At 37.5% G+C, this 18,711-nt stretch overlaps 1 protein-coding gene across 3 annotated transcripts in view; it reads right to left on the bottom strand.

Moving 5' to 3' along the window:
• Positions 1 to 18,711, bottom strand: part of Diaph2 (diaphanous related formin 2) — a 716,167-nt gene that overhangs the window by 134,400 nt on the left and 563,056 nt on the right. For all 3 annotated transcript variants that reach the window (XM_006528581.4, XM_006528582.4, NM_172493.2), the window contains one exon: positions 3,374 to 3,469. In XM_006528581.4, the coding sequence (XP_006528644.1) occupies positions 3,374 to 3,469 (96 nt within the window). The remainder of the gene's footprint in view (positions 1 to 3,373; positions 3,470 to 18,711) is intronic.

Below are 18,711 nucleotides of genomic sequence, written 5' to 3'. Positions count from 1 at the left end.
CTCTTGCTTAATACCTACTATCTTTTGAATTATTCTGTAGTCTTTCTGTGCTTTTTATCTTTCAAATAAGATACAAGGGTTTTGTAACTAAGGGAATCTTATCTTAATTATTTCTGCATCTTCTATCATGTCTAGCATAGTACCTTTCACAGAACACATGTACAACAAATTAATGAATATTTAGGCCCCATTTCCCTGAGCTTGATATCAGCAAAGCCTGTGATTTGGGTTACTATTCACTCTGGGTATCAGTATAAACCAAGTAGTTATCAGCAAAGCCTGTGATTTGGGTTACTATTCACTCTGGGTATCAGTATAAACCAAGTAGTTATCTGTTATCTCCGTGTATTTTATTTTTAGTAACATTCGTGATATGAGAGTCTACCCTCAAATATCTTACAATTCTTCAGCTGTCAAGTGGGCATAGGCCAATGTAATTTGATAAGAGTCAGAATTGGCAGATTTCTACATAGTCAGATTTGCCTGTGGTCATGTTTTTGGGATATTTTCTTGATTGTTAATTGATATGAGGTTTCAGCCAACTACGGTAGGTACCACTTGCCCAGGCTCTAGGTTCCTGCGTTGAGTTTCAGTTTTGGCTTCCACTGATGACTCATTGTATCTTTTAAAATAAACCTCCTTCCCAAACTCCTTTTGATCATGGTGTTTTATCACAGCAAGCTAGGACAATTCTCTAAACAAAAATGGTGTACATTCAATTTAACGGACCAGAGGCAATAGTTGGGAATGCTTTCTTATTTGCTTATGATGCTCCTTGTGTGTGTGTGTGTGTGTGTGTGTGTGTGTGTGTGTGCTGGGGAAGGAAGATAATAGGTTCCATGGTGAAATCTGGTAATTTAGGCAACTAATCATATAATTTATTGACACTTTGATTTCCTAGTGCTTCATGTGTTTAAACATGGAATCAAAAACAGTTTTGGAATTAGAATCTCAGTGGTACATATCTGGGTTTGCATACAGTAATTCTATCTGAAAGTGGTGAGAGCAGAAATAACATACACAGTGGCAGAATGGCACATTTTCATTGCTCCTGGTCATTTGGCTATAGTTTGAGATGATATTTTTCGGGGCTGGGCTGTCTTTTCAAACTTTTTCCTTCCTTGGGCAATTAGTATTTTTCCTAATTTTGCTTTTCTGCTTTTATCTTATCATGTTGAAATGGAAGTTATGGTAAAGGGCCAGAATTTCCAGGGTAGAATGGGGGGAAAGTTTTAGAATATCAAATCAAGGTGATACTGGAATGGAACCAAACCATTTAACTAAGAAACTATGGAACTGGCAGGTCAAGATGATCGAGCTCAGAAACGAAAGACAGGTAGAGAACTGCATAAGTCCCCAGTTCTGCTTCTAGAAAACGGCAGGGAGGACTTTTTTGTTGTTGTTGTTGTTGTTGTTGTTGGCTTATTCATTTTCTTTCTCATCTGCCCTACCTCCAAAGGCCTTCTAGTTTCTTTTTAACTCAGAATGTCTGCTTTGGCTGTTCCTACTAGGAATGACTATAAGAGAGATAAATGGATTATGTTTTGTTGTTGTTGTTGTTATAACTTCATTTGCTTATACAGGCAACCAACAAACCAAGATATCACAATTTCGATGACATGGAATCAGTATAATTACATTGTTTGTGAATATTTCTGGTTTTTCACAATCAACAGCACTATATTGTCTTGGGTACAAATCCTATAGAAAATCCACTGATGAAGGATATCTCTGTCTCATATAGGCCCTCTGGAACCAGAATGTGGTATGAGACTTATCAAGCTTGGGCTTTAGCAAATGAATATGCTTAGTGTATATAGACTAAAAGATAATAACACTTTTCTGATGGCCCAGAACAACATGCTTTAATTTATAAACTTTATTAGTTTCTTAGCAGAGACATATATTGATTAAAACATTATTTCAATTTGCTTTTCACCAACTAGAATTGCTAGTGTAACTCCTAATGAATGGAAGAAGACTCTGATAGCATGTAGTCAGCATTTTACACAGATGGATGATGGTAGAATGTCTCCTACATGTCTGAGGGTACTTCTCTTAACATCTGCCACATAATATTACTTTAAAAACTAATTATGAACATATAAACAGGTTTTTAAAATTCTTTTATGTTTTACAAAACTGGTAGAGAGCATCTTTAATGACTTTATATACATAAAGTAGTCTCAACTGCCAATCAAAGTACTATTCTCCTCTCAATCAAATCTTCACTAAGTTAATCTCTTTAAGCCTTCTAGGTAGGGCAAATGTGGAACATTAACCATTACCCAAACAGGAAATTTATCCAAATGGGAAAAATATGAATGTAGCTTCCATGGGCTACAGCTATGAAGTTCAGCATTGCCCAAAGCTTTTATGGACAACTCAGCATTAATTATCACTCTTTCTCTCCATTTGATGAAGTCCAGTGGCTACCAGTGTCTATTCTATTAATATACAATAGCTTTAAGTCCAAACACAGAACACTTCTGGGGAGTAGAAGCTAGTTAAGTCAAATATACTAATTTAAAATGTGTAGCATTTGCATATTAGGTATTAATTTTTCTTTTTTTCTTTACTTGTCCAAATAGAAGGGGAAACATAAAGTCAATCTGCCTAGTTTTTTTCCCCCTTAGATCTTGAAAGACATGAAAAGAACATATGAGGAAGTGATCTTGGAGGGAGTGATCAGACAAGCTGATTTGATTATCCTGAAAGCAGTTACAATTTCTTAGACCCACATGGTTTCAACTGAGACCAAGTTCTACTTGTCCTGCTTCATTTATGTAGCTCCCCACAGAGACCAGCTTTCACACCATAACCTGATCTGTTACAAAACAAAACAACAACAACACAATAACAACAACAACAACAAAATAAGCAAACAATTGATCCAGTACTCTCTGAGTTTTGAGGATCATGGCGATTCTCCCACTATTAACAATACCGGGCATCACACTATAGTGAAAACCAAAACTCAACTACAGAAACAAACACTGACTTAGTTTCCTTACCGGAGAAGAGCTAATATAACACTCTTGAGTCAATTATTTTTAATGATTTAATTACGTTTATGGTTTTTAATCACCTTCTACCTAAGCCCCATGCTCATAAAATAACAATTAAAATATTTAATATTAAACACAGTGGGATTCCTAATTTCTGATTTTTTTAAAGTACACAGTGTATAAGATATATTTACAGGGTTAAAACTTGCAAACTTGTTAGTTGTAGGGGCCTACTCAGATTCCACATATAACCAGAGATCAACTGAAATATGTTTCTGAGAAAGTACACTTTCCTTTTATGGAAGAGGGATTTGATATAGAATATTCACATATCACCAGACTATGTAAGCTACAGTGGGTCTTACCTGGATTTCTTGGAATTCGCTTTCTGCGGTCTCTGAATGCTGCACCTGACTGTAGGGCTTCCAGAAGATTATCCATCACTCCCGTCTCATCACCCTCTGGAGGATGAGAGAAATCAGAATTAATCTTACAGCAATTAAAGTTAAACTACAGGAAAATAAAGGGAAAAACTCCTGTCAGATTTACATAATACCCTTAAATTAAAGACATATATCTGTTTTAACGTAATGGCTCCTGTCAGTTTCTAGCATCACAGGCTTCTTTGCTTATTACGCACCATTAAGCAAAATTCATGCCAATCCCACTGTTCTTTCAACTTAAAGACCTTGTCTTTTCTATTATTGATGACACACTCAGTATGCAAATAAACAGTAGCTGATCAGCTACTGCTGCCTTCCTGTTAAGATTCTGCTAAGATATTCCTAAGCAAGAAACCACTGACCTGGCTTAATGCAATCAATGTGCAGGGCGAGACTTGATGAAGCAGAGTTATACAAGGTTAAATACTGATTGTATTAATACCGTCAGCATTGAACCATCATCTGCGATTATCTCAAAAAGCACTATTTGCAAAACGCATTTGCATTCAATTCTTACCTAATCCATATCCTTTACTCATTTTGAATTGCTGACATTCTATAAAGAAAAGGTGACCATAACACCTGAAAGGCCATATTTTATATTGAGAGACATCAGCCAAAAAAAAAAAAAAATCTCATTTGCTTTTTAGAATGCTGGTTCATGCCTAAAGACTTTTCTTATAGGAAAGAATTGTTAGAAACAAGAATGGAGAATACTCAAAGAATGTTGATGGAATTTCCTAACAGGAAACATTACACTGTACTCTTACCTTTGACAACTCTGGCCATCAAGCACATTTCTGATATTTCTAACAGTATTTATAATAGAGTGTCTGTTGACAGGGAAGTTACTGTGCTGTATATAACCCACAGGGACCTGAGTCTTCTCATGCCTTATTGTCTAGCTGATGAAAAGAACCCTACCTAGGTAGCTCCTATGAAGTAACTCTACGGGTCTGGAGTATGGGATATTTGCAAGTAGGGAAGATAAGAAAAGAATGGAAGTTAAGGAAGAAGATATGATCTCCCATTCCAGTCTAAGATTAAATTCAAATCCTATTTTGCTTTAAGAGGCACTATCATATTACATGAAATTTTCTCCTATACCATGAGAACAAGCTAAAATTACTATGCTCTTCATTTGATTTGAAACTTCTTCAATGTTGTAATTATTTATCCTTTTAACATAAGTTATCTAAGGCAGAATACTTAATACAAATGGAAAGGAAACACAGAGATTCTCCAAACCACTGTCTGGTGAAAATGAAACAGAGAGCGGACTCCCAGCCATTAGAAAAAAAGTGACTGTGCTTTTTAAATATTAAGATCAGTGACATATTTAAATCATCAGTCAATAGCTACAAAAAAAGAATAACAAAGTAATAGTATAGATGGAATAATTAAATTCTATGTATTAAATGGTTTAAATTTGAAATTTGTCAGATTGTTTTTTACAGGTATGATTAGCCTCCAAACGCTGACACCATTGCATACACTAGCAAGATTTTGCTGAAAGGACCCTGATATAGCTGTCTCTTGTGAGACTAGGCCGGGCCTAGCAAACACAGAAGTGGATGCTCACAGTCAACTATTGGATGGATCACAGGGCCCCCAATGGAGGAGCTAGAGAAAGTACCCAAGGAGCTAAAGGGGTCTGCAACCCTATAGGTGGAACAACATTATGAACTAACCAGTACCCCGGAGCTCTTGACTCTAGCTGCATATGTATCAAAAGATGGCCTAGTCAGCCATCACTGGAAAGAGAGGCCCATTGGACAGGCAAACTTTATATGCCCCAGTACAGGGGAACACCAGGGCCAAAAAATGGGAATGGGTGGGTAGGGGAGTGGGGGGTGGTGTGGGGGACTTTTGGGATAGCATTGGAAATGTAATTGAGGAAAATACGTAATAAAAAAAAGACAAAAATAAAAGGAAACTTAGACATCAAATGATATGTAAAGGGACTAAAGTATAAATCTTAAGTAATTCAGATTAAAGAAAATATATTTGGAAATAATGAGATACTTGACATATTTTATAAGACCAAGGTCTTAGATCTAGTGCATATTTTCTTTTGTACACTTTAGTTCTGATTAGCTGGAATTCAACAGCACATGTGCCTTGTGGTCACCATATTGATCAGGACAATTAAAAGCAGTAGGAAGCCATGTTATTTGATCAAACTGAAATTTTAGAGAGGTTCGCCAAAAAGCACTGTGGTAAAACATGAGGTGGAGAAATGTCTAAGAACAAAGCCTATATTGAAGCCAGATAAGAACCTCAGAGTGTCTTTCTTCACTTTCTCCCTTGCTGGAGACAAATTCTCTTTCTTGTGTGTGTCTCCATTGGGCCTACTTAACACCAGGCTTGCCAGTAATAGAGCTTCAGGCAATTTGCTTACCTCTGCCTCCCACCTCACTATAGAAATGTTGGAATTCTGGGCACTTAATTTATTATGGATGGCTTTGAGATGAGTTCTGGGGATTCAAATTTGGGTCCTTTTGCTTTCACTTTCACAGCAAGCACTTGTATCTCCTAAGTGTGCTCTTCAGTCTCTTAACTGCAATATTTAACCAGAAGTCATGAAAAGAAGTATGGAATGCTGGAGAAGAAATCATGGAGAAGAAATTTACCCAGCTAAAGAACAGTGAGAGGGTAACAATGCAAGTGGATCTCATGTGGTCTTGTGAAAATGGCAATTCTAAAGACTGCATAAATGAGCATGTGCAAACAAGTGCACAGAACAGTGTGCCAAATGGCATATATTTACAGTTTCTATAAGTTAGATGAAAATATGAAATTTTATAATATAGCATGATGGATAGTGTTTCACTAAAAATCTTTAATGATAGTCTACTTTGGTTAGAGTAAAAATGTGGAATACAAAAAAAAAAAAAAAAAAGAAGGCAAAGATCCATCCTGTTCACTAGTGTTTTTTGAACTATTATGATATAACACATTTCTCATCATCATTCCTTTCCTCACTTAGACATATTTCCATATTTTCCCAGACGTTTACCATTCTTAAGATTTAGAGTCATGGCCGGTGGTAATGGTGCATGGCCTTAGCCCCAGCACTATGGAAGTAGAGGCAGGTGGATCTCTGAATTTGAGGCTAAACTGGTCTACAGAGTGAGTTCCAGAACAGCCAGGGTTACACAGAGAATCCATATCTTAGAAAGAGAGAAGAGAGAGTGAGAGCGAGAGTGAGAGAAAGAAAGAAAGAAAGAAAGACAGAAAGAAAGAAAGAAAGAAAGAAAGAAAGAAAGAAAGAAAGAAAGGAAAGAAGGAAAGAAAGAAAGAAAGCCAGCAAGCCAGGGTTACACAGAGAATCCCTATCTTAGAAAGAAAGACGAAGGAAAGAAAGAAAGAAAAGAAAGAAAAGAAAGAAAGAAAGAAAGAAAGAAAGAAAGAAAGAAAGAAAGGAAAGAAGGAAAGAAAGAAAGAAAGCCAGCAAGCCAGGGTTACACAGAGAATCCCTATCTTAGAAAGAAAGACGAAGGAAAGAAAGAAAGAAAAGAAAGAAAAGAAAGAAAGAAAGAAAGAAAGAAAGAAAGAAAGAAAGGAAAGAAGGAAAGAAAGAAAGAAAGCCAGCAAGCCAGGGTTACACAGAGAATCCCTATCTTAGAAAGAAAGACGAAGGAAAGAAAGAAAGAAAGAAAAGAAAGAAAAGAAAGAAAAGAAAGAAAAGAAAGAAAGAAAGAAAGGAAGGAAGGAAGGAAGGAAGAAAGAAAGAAAGAAAAATATCAGCAGCAGCAACAAGAAGATTTAAAATCATGGAACTACTGCTTCTCTGTTTATGTTATATTTAACTATGCCATTAACCATTATAACCATCAAAAAATTTTTTCTCATTACACAGCACTCACACCCTGGGGGTGATACTGTTGCTGTTGTCAACACATATACTATATAGTGCTTCAAAAAACACAACAGGAACAGTAAGAGCAGATTTTTATAAACATCTTACACTTATCAAAGAGAAGAATGACATTTCTTCAGTCCATTCCATTTTCATCTGCTTCATGCTAACGTTAAAAGAAGCTGAGTGATTCTCATAGAATGTCCAACCTTCACAGATGTAAGTTTTACAAATATAATCACAGGACCAATCTTTATTTCTTCCAAAAGAAAATGAAAACCACTATGGCTACTGGAAAAATGTTACTTTTCATTTTGAGTGAATTTAAGTGAAGTTTGGTTTGTGATTGAATTGTGTGAGAATGACAGTTCACTTAAAATTTCCAAGTTTGTATAACTATGAATTCATATTTATATGTAATTAGTAGTGAGCGACTTTTTATTGTGTACAAAGTTAACTCAATGGGAAAATGTGTTCATTTTCTATCATAAAAGAAGAATATTAAACACAGAAAAGCTGCTTTTTAAAAAAATGAAAAGTACTTATTTTGCCAAGTAAAGAAATATCACGAGGTAATTTTGTAATGCTTTTTAGCCACTGAAATGATTATATGTGGGTATGGCTGAGAAGTAACAATCCACAGTTCACTTTATAATCTCTCCTTACACAATTAGTCACCAAGAACACTGAGGAGCTAGGCCTGCTGCATACAGTCTCGGGCCTCTGTGAGCAGTTTCTCATCTGATGAAAGGAAAGTTGTGGGTGACACCTTCTGCCTCATGTTTCCCATGGGATTTATCATTCAGTAGATGGTGAAGCTCCGATTTTAGCATTAAAGTTAACCGACATGGTATTGACTTATTTCCCCAAAAGTATTTGGAGATGCTACGGATTAAAATAAACACTAGGTAAATTAATATTCTCTGCTATGCTTTTGTGCAAAACTATTCCCTGATGACTAGCACATACTGATGTGAGAGAATTCTCTATTGGCTTCTCACAATTTCTAAATGTTTTAAAAGTCTATTTTTATGGCAATAGTCTTACATGACACAAAGCTTCTACCTAAGGTGAATGATAGGTTTGTCTGCTTTAAAAATAAGTTATATGGTTCTCCGGGGCAAATGTAGGTTTGCACTGAGTTCATTATAATAGATTAGGGATACCTAATCTTAGGGCTCCTCTGGAGTGCTACAAAGCCATTGTATTTGTACCATCCATCTTGCAATACCTTTGTACCCTTCTATGGAAGTTGAATAGCAAAGAAAATTATAAGAAAATGAGAACATATAACTTATATTGCTTACTATACTATGTGTAACAGTTGAATGTCTGACCTAGGAGTTATGCGTCTTCCATAAATATTGTAGCTTTACTGTTTACAACTCTTTGCTTTCATCTAGTATCACATACTGTTAATCCAAATATACTTTATCTATTAACTAAACAGTGTAATGGGCACTTCTATTATTGAAGATGGCACTCTAGTTCACTAGGCTTGAGAATTACTAGTCTAAACATAATATGAGTTCAATGTCCTTTATCTTAAATGCCTGGGGATAGATGATTTAGTTTTCACAGTTTGTTGGATTTTATAATATTTGTGTATGTTTTATCAGTTGAGCATACCTAATCTAAAACCCAAGTATTTTCATAAGTTTCCAATTTGGGAGAGGTTCAGATTATGGATGTAATTTCCTAAAATCCTAAAACTCTGAACATTTACAAATGAAGATCTCTGTCAAAACGGAAGAAAGTCAATACCAACTAGTAGTAAGTGACCACAAAGAAAAAAAGTTTCTTATTGAGGCTAGGACCCTTCTATATGAGATAGTACTTGTATATATTAATTATAAAATTTCAACTACGCTTTCTATGAACTAGACAAACATGGATAGAAGATATGAATCAGTAAGGCTAAAATAAAGCCTCCAAAATAATTAAATTTCGGTAGTAATTTAGGTATTGTAGTTACATGTAAATGAAAGAGAAATAGAAGCCATCAACAATTATAACTGGTTTAAGGACAGTCAGATTTAGATGTAACTCAATGCATATTTGTGTGTGGCCATTCTCTTCTTGTACATGATCCAAGTATACAAACTTACAACTTAGAGATCTCAGGTGTCCAATTTGAGGTGTTTCAACAGATTAGATATATACCCATGTAACCACCACCATCCAAGGACAGAACCACCCTCTCTTTCTTATCTCTAAAACCCAGGGAAACTACTTATTTCTATCACCTGATATTAGTTTTGACTGTTGTTATTATATGCTTTGAAGGTTGATTTTAGTATTTATTTTTACTATGAGGGTTTTAGTATGGGTGTTTTGCCTGTATGCATGTCTGTGTATCATCTGTGTGCCTGGTGACCGTAGAGAAAAAAAGAGGTTATTGGATCCCGTGGACCTGGAATTACAGATGGTTGTGAATCACCATGTGGGTGCTAGTGATCAAACACAGGTCCTCTGGAAAACCTGTCAGTGTTCTTACCTGCTGAGCCATCTCAAGCCTTTTCTTTCTTCTTACATATTTTTATGGTGTGGGTTTTAAAACCCGGACTTTGTGCTTATTGAGCAAGAACTCTACCATTGAACTCCACCCCTACTCACAGCTCAAACAGTTCTCAATAAGGAAAGGAGTGGAGGTATTTTTGAATCAGCATAGTCACTTGAGAGAGTAGGTATGTCCAGCATGATAAGCCATGAGGAGAGAAAGACCTTTCGAAAGACCCACATTTATGATGAGATAGAAATGATCAGGGAACAGATATAAATGGGTTTAGACTATCAAAGGAAGCAGATCCAAAGGGCTTCAAGCAACTCTAAAAAAATCCATGCTTAGATCTTCTGAGGAAGATAGTGTGCCTGAAGGTGACATTCAAGACCAGCCTCATAGCAGTCTACAAAAAAGACCATCATGGGAGAGAAATCAATTGTGAAAAAAGAATAGTATTTAGTCCACAGTGGCACATATTGTTCTGCATAAAGGCATGGGCCAACTTAGCTGGTCCATTTGGACCCATTTGGTAAAAGCCTATGTAAAAAAGTCAAATTGTTTTGGTGAGCAAGGGCATCGGCAGTAGACAGGAAGCTGACTGCATAAGAAGGCAGTGACAAGTCCCTTCCAGTCTGCGCCAGCACCGGATCACCTTGGGCAGAGAGTCCACAGACACACCCAAGGTCCCTAGAGGACAACTTCTGAGGCAGACCCCGTTTCAGGCTCCAGACATCTGGGCACCTTCCCTGCCAGAGACAGCAGTCCTCCCCACCCGGGAAGGCTTTGCTGGAGCACCTGGGGAAGCCATCTTGGTTCCCGAATCCCTCTGAGACTAGTCTGCACAGGTGAGAGTGCGGACTACAAAAGCTAACAGCTTCTTAGACAGGCTGTGTTTCAGGCCTTCTTCTTCTGCCAGGAGGCAGGACCGAACGCCAGATATCTGTCCATCTTCCCTGCAAGAGGAGAGCTTGCCTAGAGACAGTGCTCAGACCACTGAAACTAAGGAGAGAGCTAGTCTCCCAGGTCTGCTGATAGAGGCTAACAGAATCACGGGAGGAACAAGCATTAACCAGAGACAACTATAACAACTAACTCTAGAGATTACCAGATGGTGAAAAGCAAATGTAAGAATCTTACTAACAGAAAAAAGACCACTCACCATCATCAGAACACAGGACTCCCACCTCACCCAGTCCTGGGCACCCCAACACACCCGAAAACCTAGACCCAGATATAAAAGCATATCTCATGATGATGGTAGAGGATATCAAGAAGGATTTTAATAACTCACTTAAAGAAATACAGGATATACCTCGTTCTCTGCACATCATGGTACCTACTCCAAAATTGACCATTTACTTGGTCACAAAACAGGCCTCAAAAGATACAAAAATACTGAAATAGTCCCATGCATCTCATCAGATCACCATGGACTAAGGCTGATCTTCAATAACAATATAAATAATACAGAGCCAACATCCACGTGGAAACTGAACAACACTCTTCTCAATGATACTTTGGTCAAGGAGGGAATAAATAAAGAAATTAAAGACGTTTTAGAGATTAATGAAATGAAGCCACAACATAACCAAACTTATGGGACACAATGAAAGCATTTCTAAGAGGAAAACTCATAGATCTGAGTGCCTCCAAAAAGAAACCAGGGAGAGCGCACACTAGCAGCTTGACAACACACCTAAAAGCTCTAGAACAAAAGGAAACAAATTCACCCAAGAGGAGTAGAAGGCAGGAAATAATCAAACTCAGGGGCTAAATCAACTAAGGGGAAACAAGAAGAAATATTCAAAGAATCAACCAAACAAGGAGCTGGTTCTTTGAGAAAGGATAGATAAACCCTTAGCCAGACTCACTAGAGGGCACAGGGACAGCATCCTAATTAACAAAATCAGAAATGAAAAGGGAGACATAACAACAGGTCCTGAAGAAATCCGAAACACCATCAGATCCTTCTGCAAAAGGCTATACTCAACAAAACTGAAGAACCTGGATGAAATGGACAAATTTCTAGACAGATACCAGGTACCAAAGTTAAATCAGGATCAGGTTAATGATCTAAACAGTCCTATATCCCCTAAAGAAATAAAAGCAGGCATTAATCGACTCCCAACCAAAAAAAGTCCAGGACCAGATATGGGTTTAGTGCAGAGTTCTCTCAGACATTCAAAGAAGATCTAATTCCATTTCTGCACAAACTATTCCACAAAATAGAAACAGAAGGTACTCTACCCAACTCATTCTATGAAGCCACAATTACTCCGATACCTAAACCACAAAAAGACCCAACAAAGATAGAGAACTTCAGACCAATTTCCCTTATGAATATAGATGCAAAAATCCTCAATAAAATTCTTGCTAACCGAATCCAAGAACACATCAAAACAATCATCCATCCTGACCAAGTAGGTTTCATTCCAGGGATGCAGGGGTGGTTGAATATACGGAAATCCATCAATGTAATCCAGTATATAAACAAACTCAAAGACAAAAACCACATGATCATCTCGTTAGATGTGGAGAAAGCATTTGACAAAATCCAACACCCATTCATGATAAAAGTCTTGGAAAGATCAGGAATCTGTGTGATAATAACTTCAAGTCTCTGAAGAAAGAAATTAAAAAATATCTCAGAAGACAGAAAGATCTCCCATGCTCATGGATTGGCAGGATCAATATAATAAAAATGGCTATCTTGACAAAAGCAATGTACAGATTCAATGCAATCCACATCAAAATTCAAACTCAATTCTTCAACAAATTAGAAAGGGCAATCTGCAAATTCATCTGGAATAAGAAAAAACCTAGGATAGCAAAAACTATTCTCAAGGATAAAAGAACCTCTGGTGGAATCACCATGCCTGACCTAAAGCTGTCTACAGAGCAATTGTGATCAAAACTGCATGGTACTGGTACAGACAAGTAGACCAATGGAATAGAATTGAAGACCCAGAAATGAACCCACACACCTATGGTCACATGATCTTTGACAAGGGAGCTAAAACCATCCAGTGGAAAAAAGACAGCATTTTCAACAAATGGTGCTGGCACAACTGGCGGTTAACATGTAGAAAAATGCGAATTGATCCATTCTTATCTCCTTATACAAAGCTCAATTCTAAGTGGACCAAGGAACTCCACATAAAACCAGAGACACTGAAACTTATAGAGGAGAAAGTGGAGAAAAGCTTCGAAGATTTGGGCACAGGGGAACAATTCCTGAATGGAACAGCAATGGCTTGTGATGTAAGATTGAGAATCGACAAATGGGAACTCATAAAATTGCAAAGCTTCTGTAAGGCAAAAGACACTTTCAATAAGATAAAAAGACCACCAAGAGATTGGGAAAGGATCTTTACCTATCCTAAATCTGATAGGGGACTAATATCCAATATATATAAAGAACTCAAGAATCTGATAGGGGACTAATATCCAATATATATAAAGAACTCAAGAAGATAACCCCATTAAAAATGGGGCTTAGAGCTAAACAAAGAATTCTCACCTGAGGAATACCGAATGGCTGAGAAGCACCTGAAAAAATGTTCACCATCCTTAATCATCAGGGAAATGCAAATCAAAACAACCCTGAGATTCTACTTCACACCAGTCAGAATGGCTAAGTTCAAAAATTCAGGTGACAGCAGATGCTGGCGAGGATGTGGAGAAAGAGGAACACTCCTCCATTGTTGTTGGGATTGAAAGCTTGTACAACCACTCTGGAAATCAGCCTGGTGGTTCCTCAGAAAATTGGACATAGTACTACCAGAGGATCCCACAATACCTCTCCTGGTCATATATCCAGAAGATGTTCCAACCGGTAAGAAGGACACATGCTCCACTATGTTCATAGATGCCTTATTTATAATAGCAAGAAGCTGGAAAGAAGCCAGATGCCCCTCAACAGAGGAATGGATACAGAAAATGTGGTACATTTACATAATGGAGTACTACTCAGCTATTAAAAAGAATGAATTTATGAAATTCCTAGGCAAATGATTGGACCTGGAGGGCATCATCCTGAGTGAAGTAGCATAATCACAAAAGAACTCAAATGATATGTACTCACTGATAAGTGGATATTAGCCCAGAAACTTAGTATACCCGAGATATAAGATACAATTTGCAAAACACATGAAACTGAAGAAGAACAAAGACCAAAGTGTGGACACTTTGCCCCTTCTTAGAATTGGAAACAATCACCCATGGAAGGAGTTACAGAGACAAAGTTTGGAGCTGAGACATAAGGATGGGCCATCTAGAGACTGCCACATCCGGGGATCCATCCCATAATCAGCCTCCAAACCCTGACAACATTGCATACACTAGCAAGATTTTGCTGAAAGGACCCTGATATAACTGTCTCTTGCGAGGCTATGCCGGGACCTAGCAAACACATAAGTGGATGCTCACAGTCAGCTAGTGGATGGAACACAGGGCCCCCAATGGAGGAGCTGGAGAAAGTACCCAAGTAGCTAAAGGGATCTGCAACCCTATAGGTGGAAAAACAATGTGAACTAACCAGTACCCCGGAGCTCTTGACTCTAGCTGCATATGTATCAGAAGATGGCCTAGTTGGCCATCAATGGAAAGAGAGGACCATTGGCCATGCAAACTTTATATGCCTCAGTACAGGGGAATACCAGGGCCAAGAAGTGAGAGTGGGTGGGTAGGGGAGTTGGGGGGGGGGTACGGGGGACTTTTGGGATAGCATTGGAAATGTAAATGAAGAAAATACCCAAAAAAATAAGAAGATATCATTAAAAATTTTCTTTACATTATTCAATTTTCTATAACTCAAGTCCTCCCAAGAAGATTATCAAGGCTCAGGAAAAGGACCTGACTTGGAAAGTACTCACATAAGTCTAAGACACTACAATGCACTTATTTGCCATCACTTTTTTTTTTAGTTTTAGTTTATGTGTATGGTGTTTTGCCTGCATGTATACATGTGTAACACAAAGATACAGTGCCTGTGGAGGCCAGAAGATGATACCAGGAATTGGAGTTACAGACGACTCTGAGCTAGATTTAGAGTTACAGATAGTTGTGAGCTGTCATGCTGCTCTGAACTGAACCTTGGTTCTCTGCAAGAGCAATGTTTTTAACCACTGAGCCCTCTTTCCAGCCCCAAATGATGTGATTTGATAGAGTGTCTTTCATAGTGTTGATGTTCAGTAGTGTAAGGGACCCCAAACTGAGTTCCTCAAACACTCTGAAATCTAGTCTAATGTATTTACTCTACTGAATAAATGGTTATTTATTTGGTCCCTGAAAAAAAAAAAAGGTAGTGACAAGTGGGGCGCAAGAAGAAGCAGTGTTAGAGTCAATCTTTCTCACATCTCACATAATCTATCATGCTCCAGATTAAGAACATGTGCATTATGTATGGATTTGCACAGGACACAGAACTAGAAGATTGCTCACTTTTCAAAGAAGAAGCAAACAAAATCTTTTCTCAGGAATCCACAAAAAAAATGAAGGCCCTGGGCTGATAAATAGCTCTCACAGTTTAACTTGGAATAACAGGAGGCAATAAAGACCAAGAAATGCCCCTGCAATATGGTGAAAACAGTACACCATGCTGCAAACATTATTCTATCTGGCTAAGCCTAAGAGTAGCGCCACAAGTGAGTCAGAAATAAGAGAAATCAAACTGACTTCACAGATGTAAAAGAATCCTGAACGATATGCATTGTAGTCCACAGCACCTAGAAAGCCACTAACTGATGCCAGGTTTTTTTCTTATTTGTGTTTTAATTTTAAAGAAGTTAATGGTGATTTGGAAAACCCAGCAGATGGTCCCTACGATAATGGTTTATGAAGTGATTTACAGACAGAAACTGTGGTAAAAAGAATCAAGATATTATTCCAAAGCGATTAAAAGCAGGGATAAATAGAAAGCCTGGTGTTCTAAGAGAAGCAACAAAGGTAGATGCTCCTGTTCCAAAGGATTTGAAAAACTTGCAATCATTGGAGCTTAGAAGAAACCACTAGAAACCCTGAGCTAAGCTGGGTCAGTTCGATGATTATACTATACAGTGAATGACATTTGCTAGAGAAAATAGAAAAACACTGCATTCCCAGGTTCTGGACGTTTACAGAATTAAACTCCTGTAATTAAAATTACAGGTATGGGGAAGGGGGGACAGAATGTTCCACAAAGTATACTTACACTCATTTTGTTACCTTATCTCATTGTCAGAACAGATAATCAATGCATTTTCACCAATGAAGTGAACAACAGAGTCCACATAAACATCAAAGTGCATAGCAATCTTTTGAGATGATTTCAACTTAAGGTAACTGTTTTAGGTATGTAGAGTCATGGGATATACATTGGGGGGATGGATAATGTCATAAGGTATTTGGAAATTTCATTCTAAACCCATCAATGAGGAACCCTTAGTTAATTTTGCCCCAATTACTTACATGTGTGCTATGTAAGAGTTTATCAGGGAAATTGAGTTGGAGAAATAAGGGTGCCTGATATATTTGCATCTTAAAGAGAAGCTTGTTAACACAAATGAATAGATTTCTAATGGTAGACTTTCTATGTAGGAACTTTTTGGCCAGAGGCACATTTCTGGCAGCTTGCCTGAGGAAAGAGAGCTTAATAGGAAATGGTAGTTAAAAAATAATGTTTATGCTTACTCATTTCTCTTCAGTTACCTATATGCTAGAAATATTTGTAGTTGAAAATTATGTGTTCTATTAATAAACAAGCACCCAATAAACCTGAATGTTAATTTTTTCCAGGAAAAACATTGTTGATGCTGCTGGTAAAATATCTCACATCCAATAATTAATATTTCAAAGAGACCTTTGAAATACTTTGTGTGTTTTATCAGAATCAATCATTTACTAAGGGCATGAACACTAGTGAAAATAAAAGTAAGGAAAGCAAGTCTTTCAGATAAGATAAGGCAAAGATTTTTTGGAGGTAGGAATATTGATAACATCTAGCATTTACTGAGAGCCTAATATACACCACACAATATAAACCCAATTAAAATTAGATCCCATTTTGTTTTCCAGGCAAAGAAACCAAAGCAAAGAGATAAATGAATTTCTCTGGTTCATGGAACTGAGAATGGCCAGACAGAGAACCAACAAAAGAACACAAATGCCTTGAGTAAGGATGAACCCTAGCTCTGATAGTTACTAGCAACTTGTCTCCATTTTGTTATAACCTCTATGCCAACGATAGTTTTCATTTCTTGAATGGCTTATTAAAAGTAAAGAAGAATATCATATGCTACACAACAATGTCAGAAATTCAACTTTCAATCCCCACCATCTTGGTTCCATACACAGCCACTTTCATTCATAATGCATCATTTATTTATTTTTATTTTTTATTAGATATTTTCTTTATATACAATTCAAATGCTATCCCGAAAGTTCCCTATTAACCCCCCCCCCCCCCAGCCCTTCTTCCCTACCCACCCACTCCCACTTCTTGGCCCTGGCATTCCCCTGTAATGGGGCATATAAAGTTTGCAATACCAAGAGGCCTCTCTTCCTGGTGATGGCCGACTAGGCCATCTTCTGCTACATATGCAGATAGAGATACGATCTCTGGGGGTACTGATTAGTTCATATTGTTGTTCCACCTATAGGGTTGCAGACCCCTTCAGCTCCTTGGGTATTTTCTTTAGCTCCTCCATTAGGGGCCCTGTGTTCCATCTTATAGATGACTGTGAGCATCCACTTCTGTGTTTGCTAGGCACTGGCATAGCCTCATATGAGACAGCTATATCAGGGTGCTTTCAGCAAAATCTTTCTGGCATATATAATGCATTTACGGCAGCTTTTGTACTATATGAACAGAATTTAGTTATGACATAGACTTTAGGTCTAGGGGAACATAAAGTATTTACCAGTCAGCTCTTTATAGAGAAAGGTTGTTCATCCCTGCTCTAGAGTACATGCTGCCAATGGAAACACTATATGGATCTTCAGATTTGCTTCTGAGGCATTGAAGGACCTCTCTCTGCAAGAGCCAGTCAAATAAATCAGGCTTCACCATCATGGAAAGTGAGTGAGAACATCAGCATTCAATATAAGGTTACTTTCAATTGAGATGCTTCCCATTTCAGTGCAGAGCCAAGGGTGAGACAGGTATGAAACAGCTATATATATATATATATATATATATATATATATATATATATATATATATATATATATATGCAGATTCTTCCTTTCCCTATCTTTATCCACTGATGTAAACTACAATATCAAATTGTGCTCATATATACTAGAAGTGCTTGCTTCAGCTCCTTCATTGAGGCAAGAGTCCATAGGCAGTCCTTTATGCTTTGTTATGCAGGTTTTGTGTTCCTTTGCTAGTTTCAAATAGGGTAAGATATGAATCATTTGTAATCTGAAGACAGCCATCTACAAGATAGTATACCTGGAAGTGATTGCTTGAATTTAATAGTTATCCAAAAAGCTTCTTTGCATGTTCCTTTGTGTCTAGCACAGGTACAGTGTGGAGTAGAAATGACTTTACAAAGCCTGCCATTATGAGAATAGACCCAGGCAGTTGTAACAAATGTCCCAAATCCAACAGTAAAGGTAGTCCACCGCCAGGTATATAAACATGTTGTAAAGGAAGGGACTGCAACTCTTAATTGCTGATGGTTGACATGCAAGGAGTAAGTGGACAATTCATCAGCTGTCAATCTAACTTTCAAATTGTACTGTTCTTCTCTTGCTTTTCAGATTCTATAATGAATCACCTTTCCCACCAAGTTCCTGTGCAACTGCAGAAAGGCAATTAATAACTTCACTGTTTTTATTAGCATATATTCCTTCTCACTCCATAGTTTTGCATAGCAACTTACTTGATATTTATCTTTTAGATGCAGGGAG

Source organism: Mus musculus, chromosome X (genome assembly GCF_000001635.26).
Source record: "Mus musculus strain C57BL/6J chromosome X, GRCm38.p6 C57BL/6J".
NCBI lineage: Eukaryota > Metazoa > Chordata > Mammalia > Rodentia > Muridae > Mus > Mus musculus.
The sequence above is the reverse complement of the archived record's forward strand: the minus strand, read 5'-3'. Positions and strand labels throughout refer to the sequence as shown.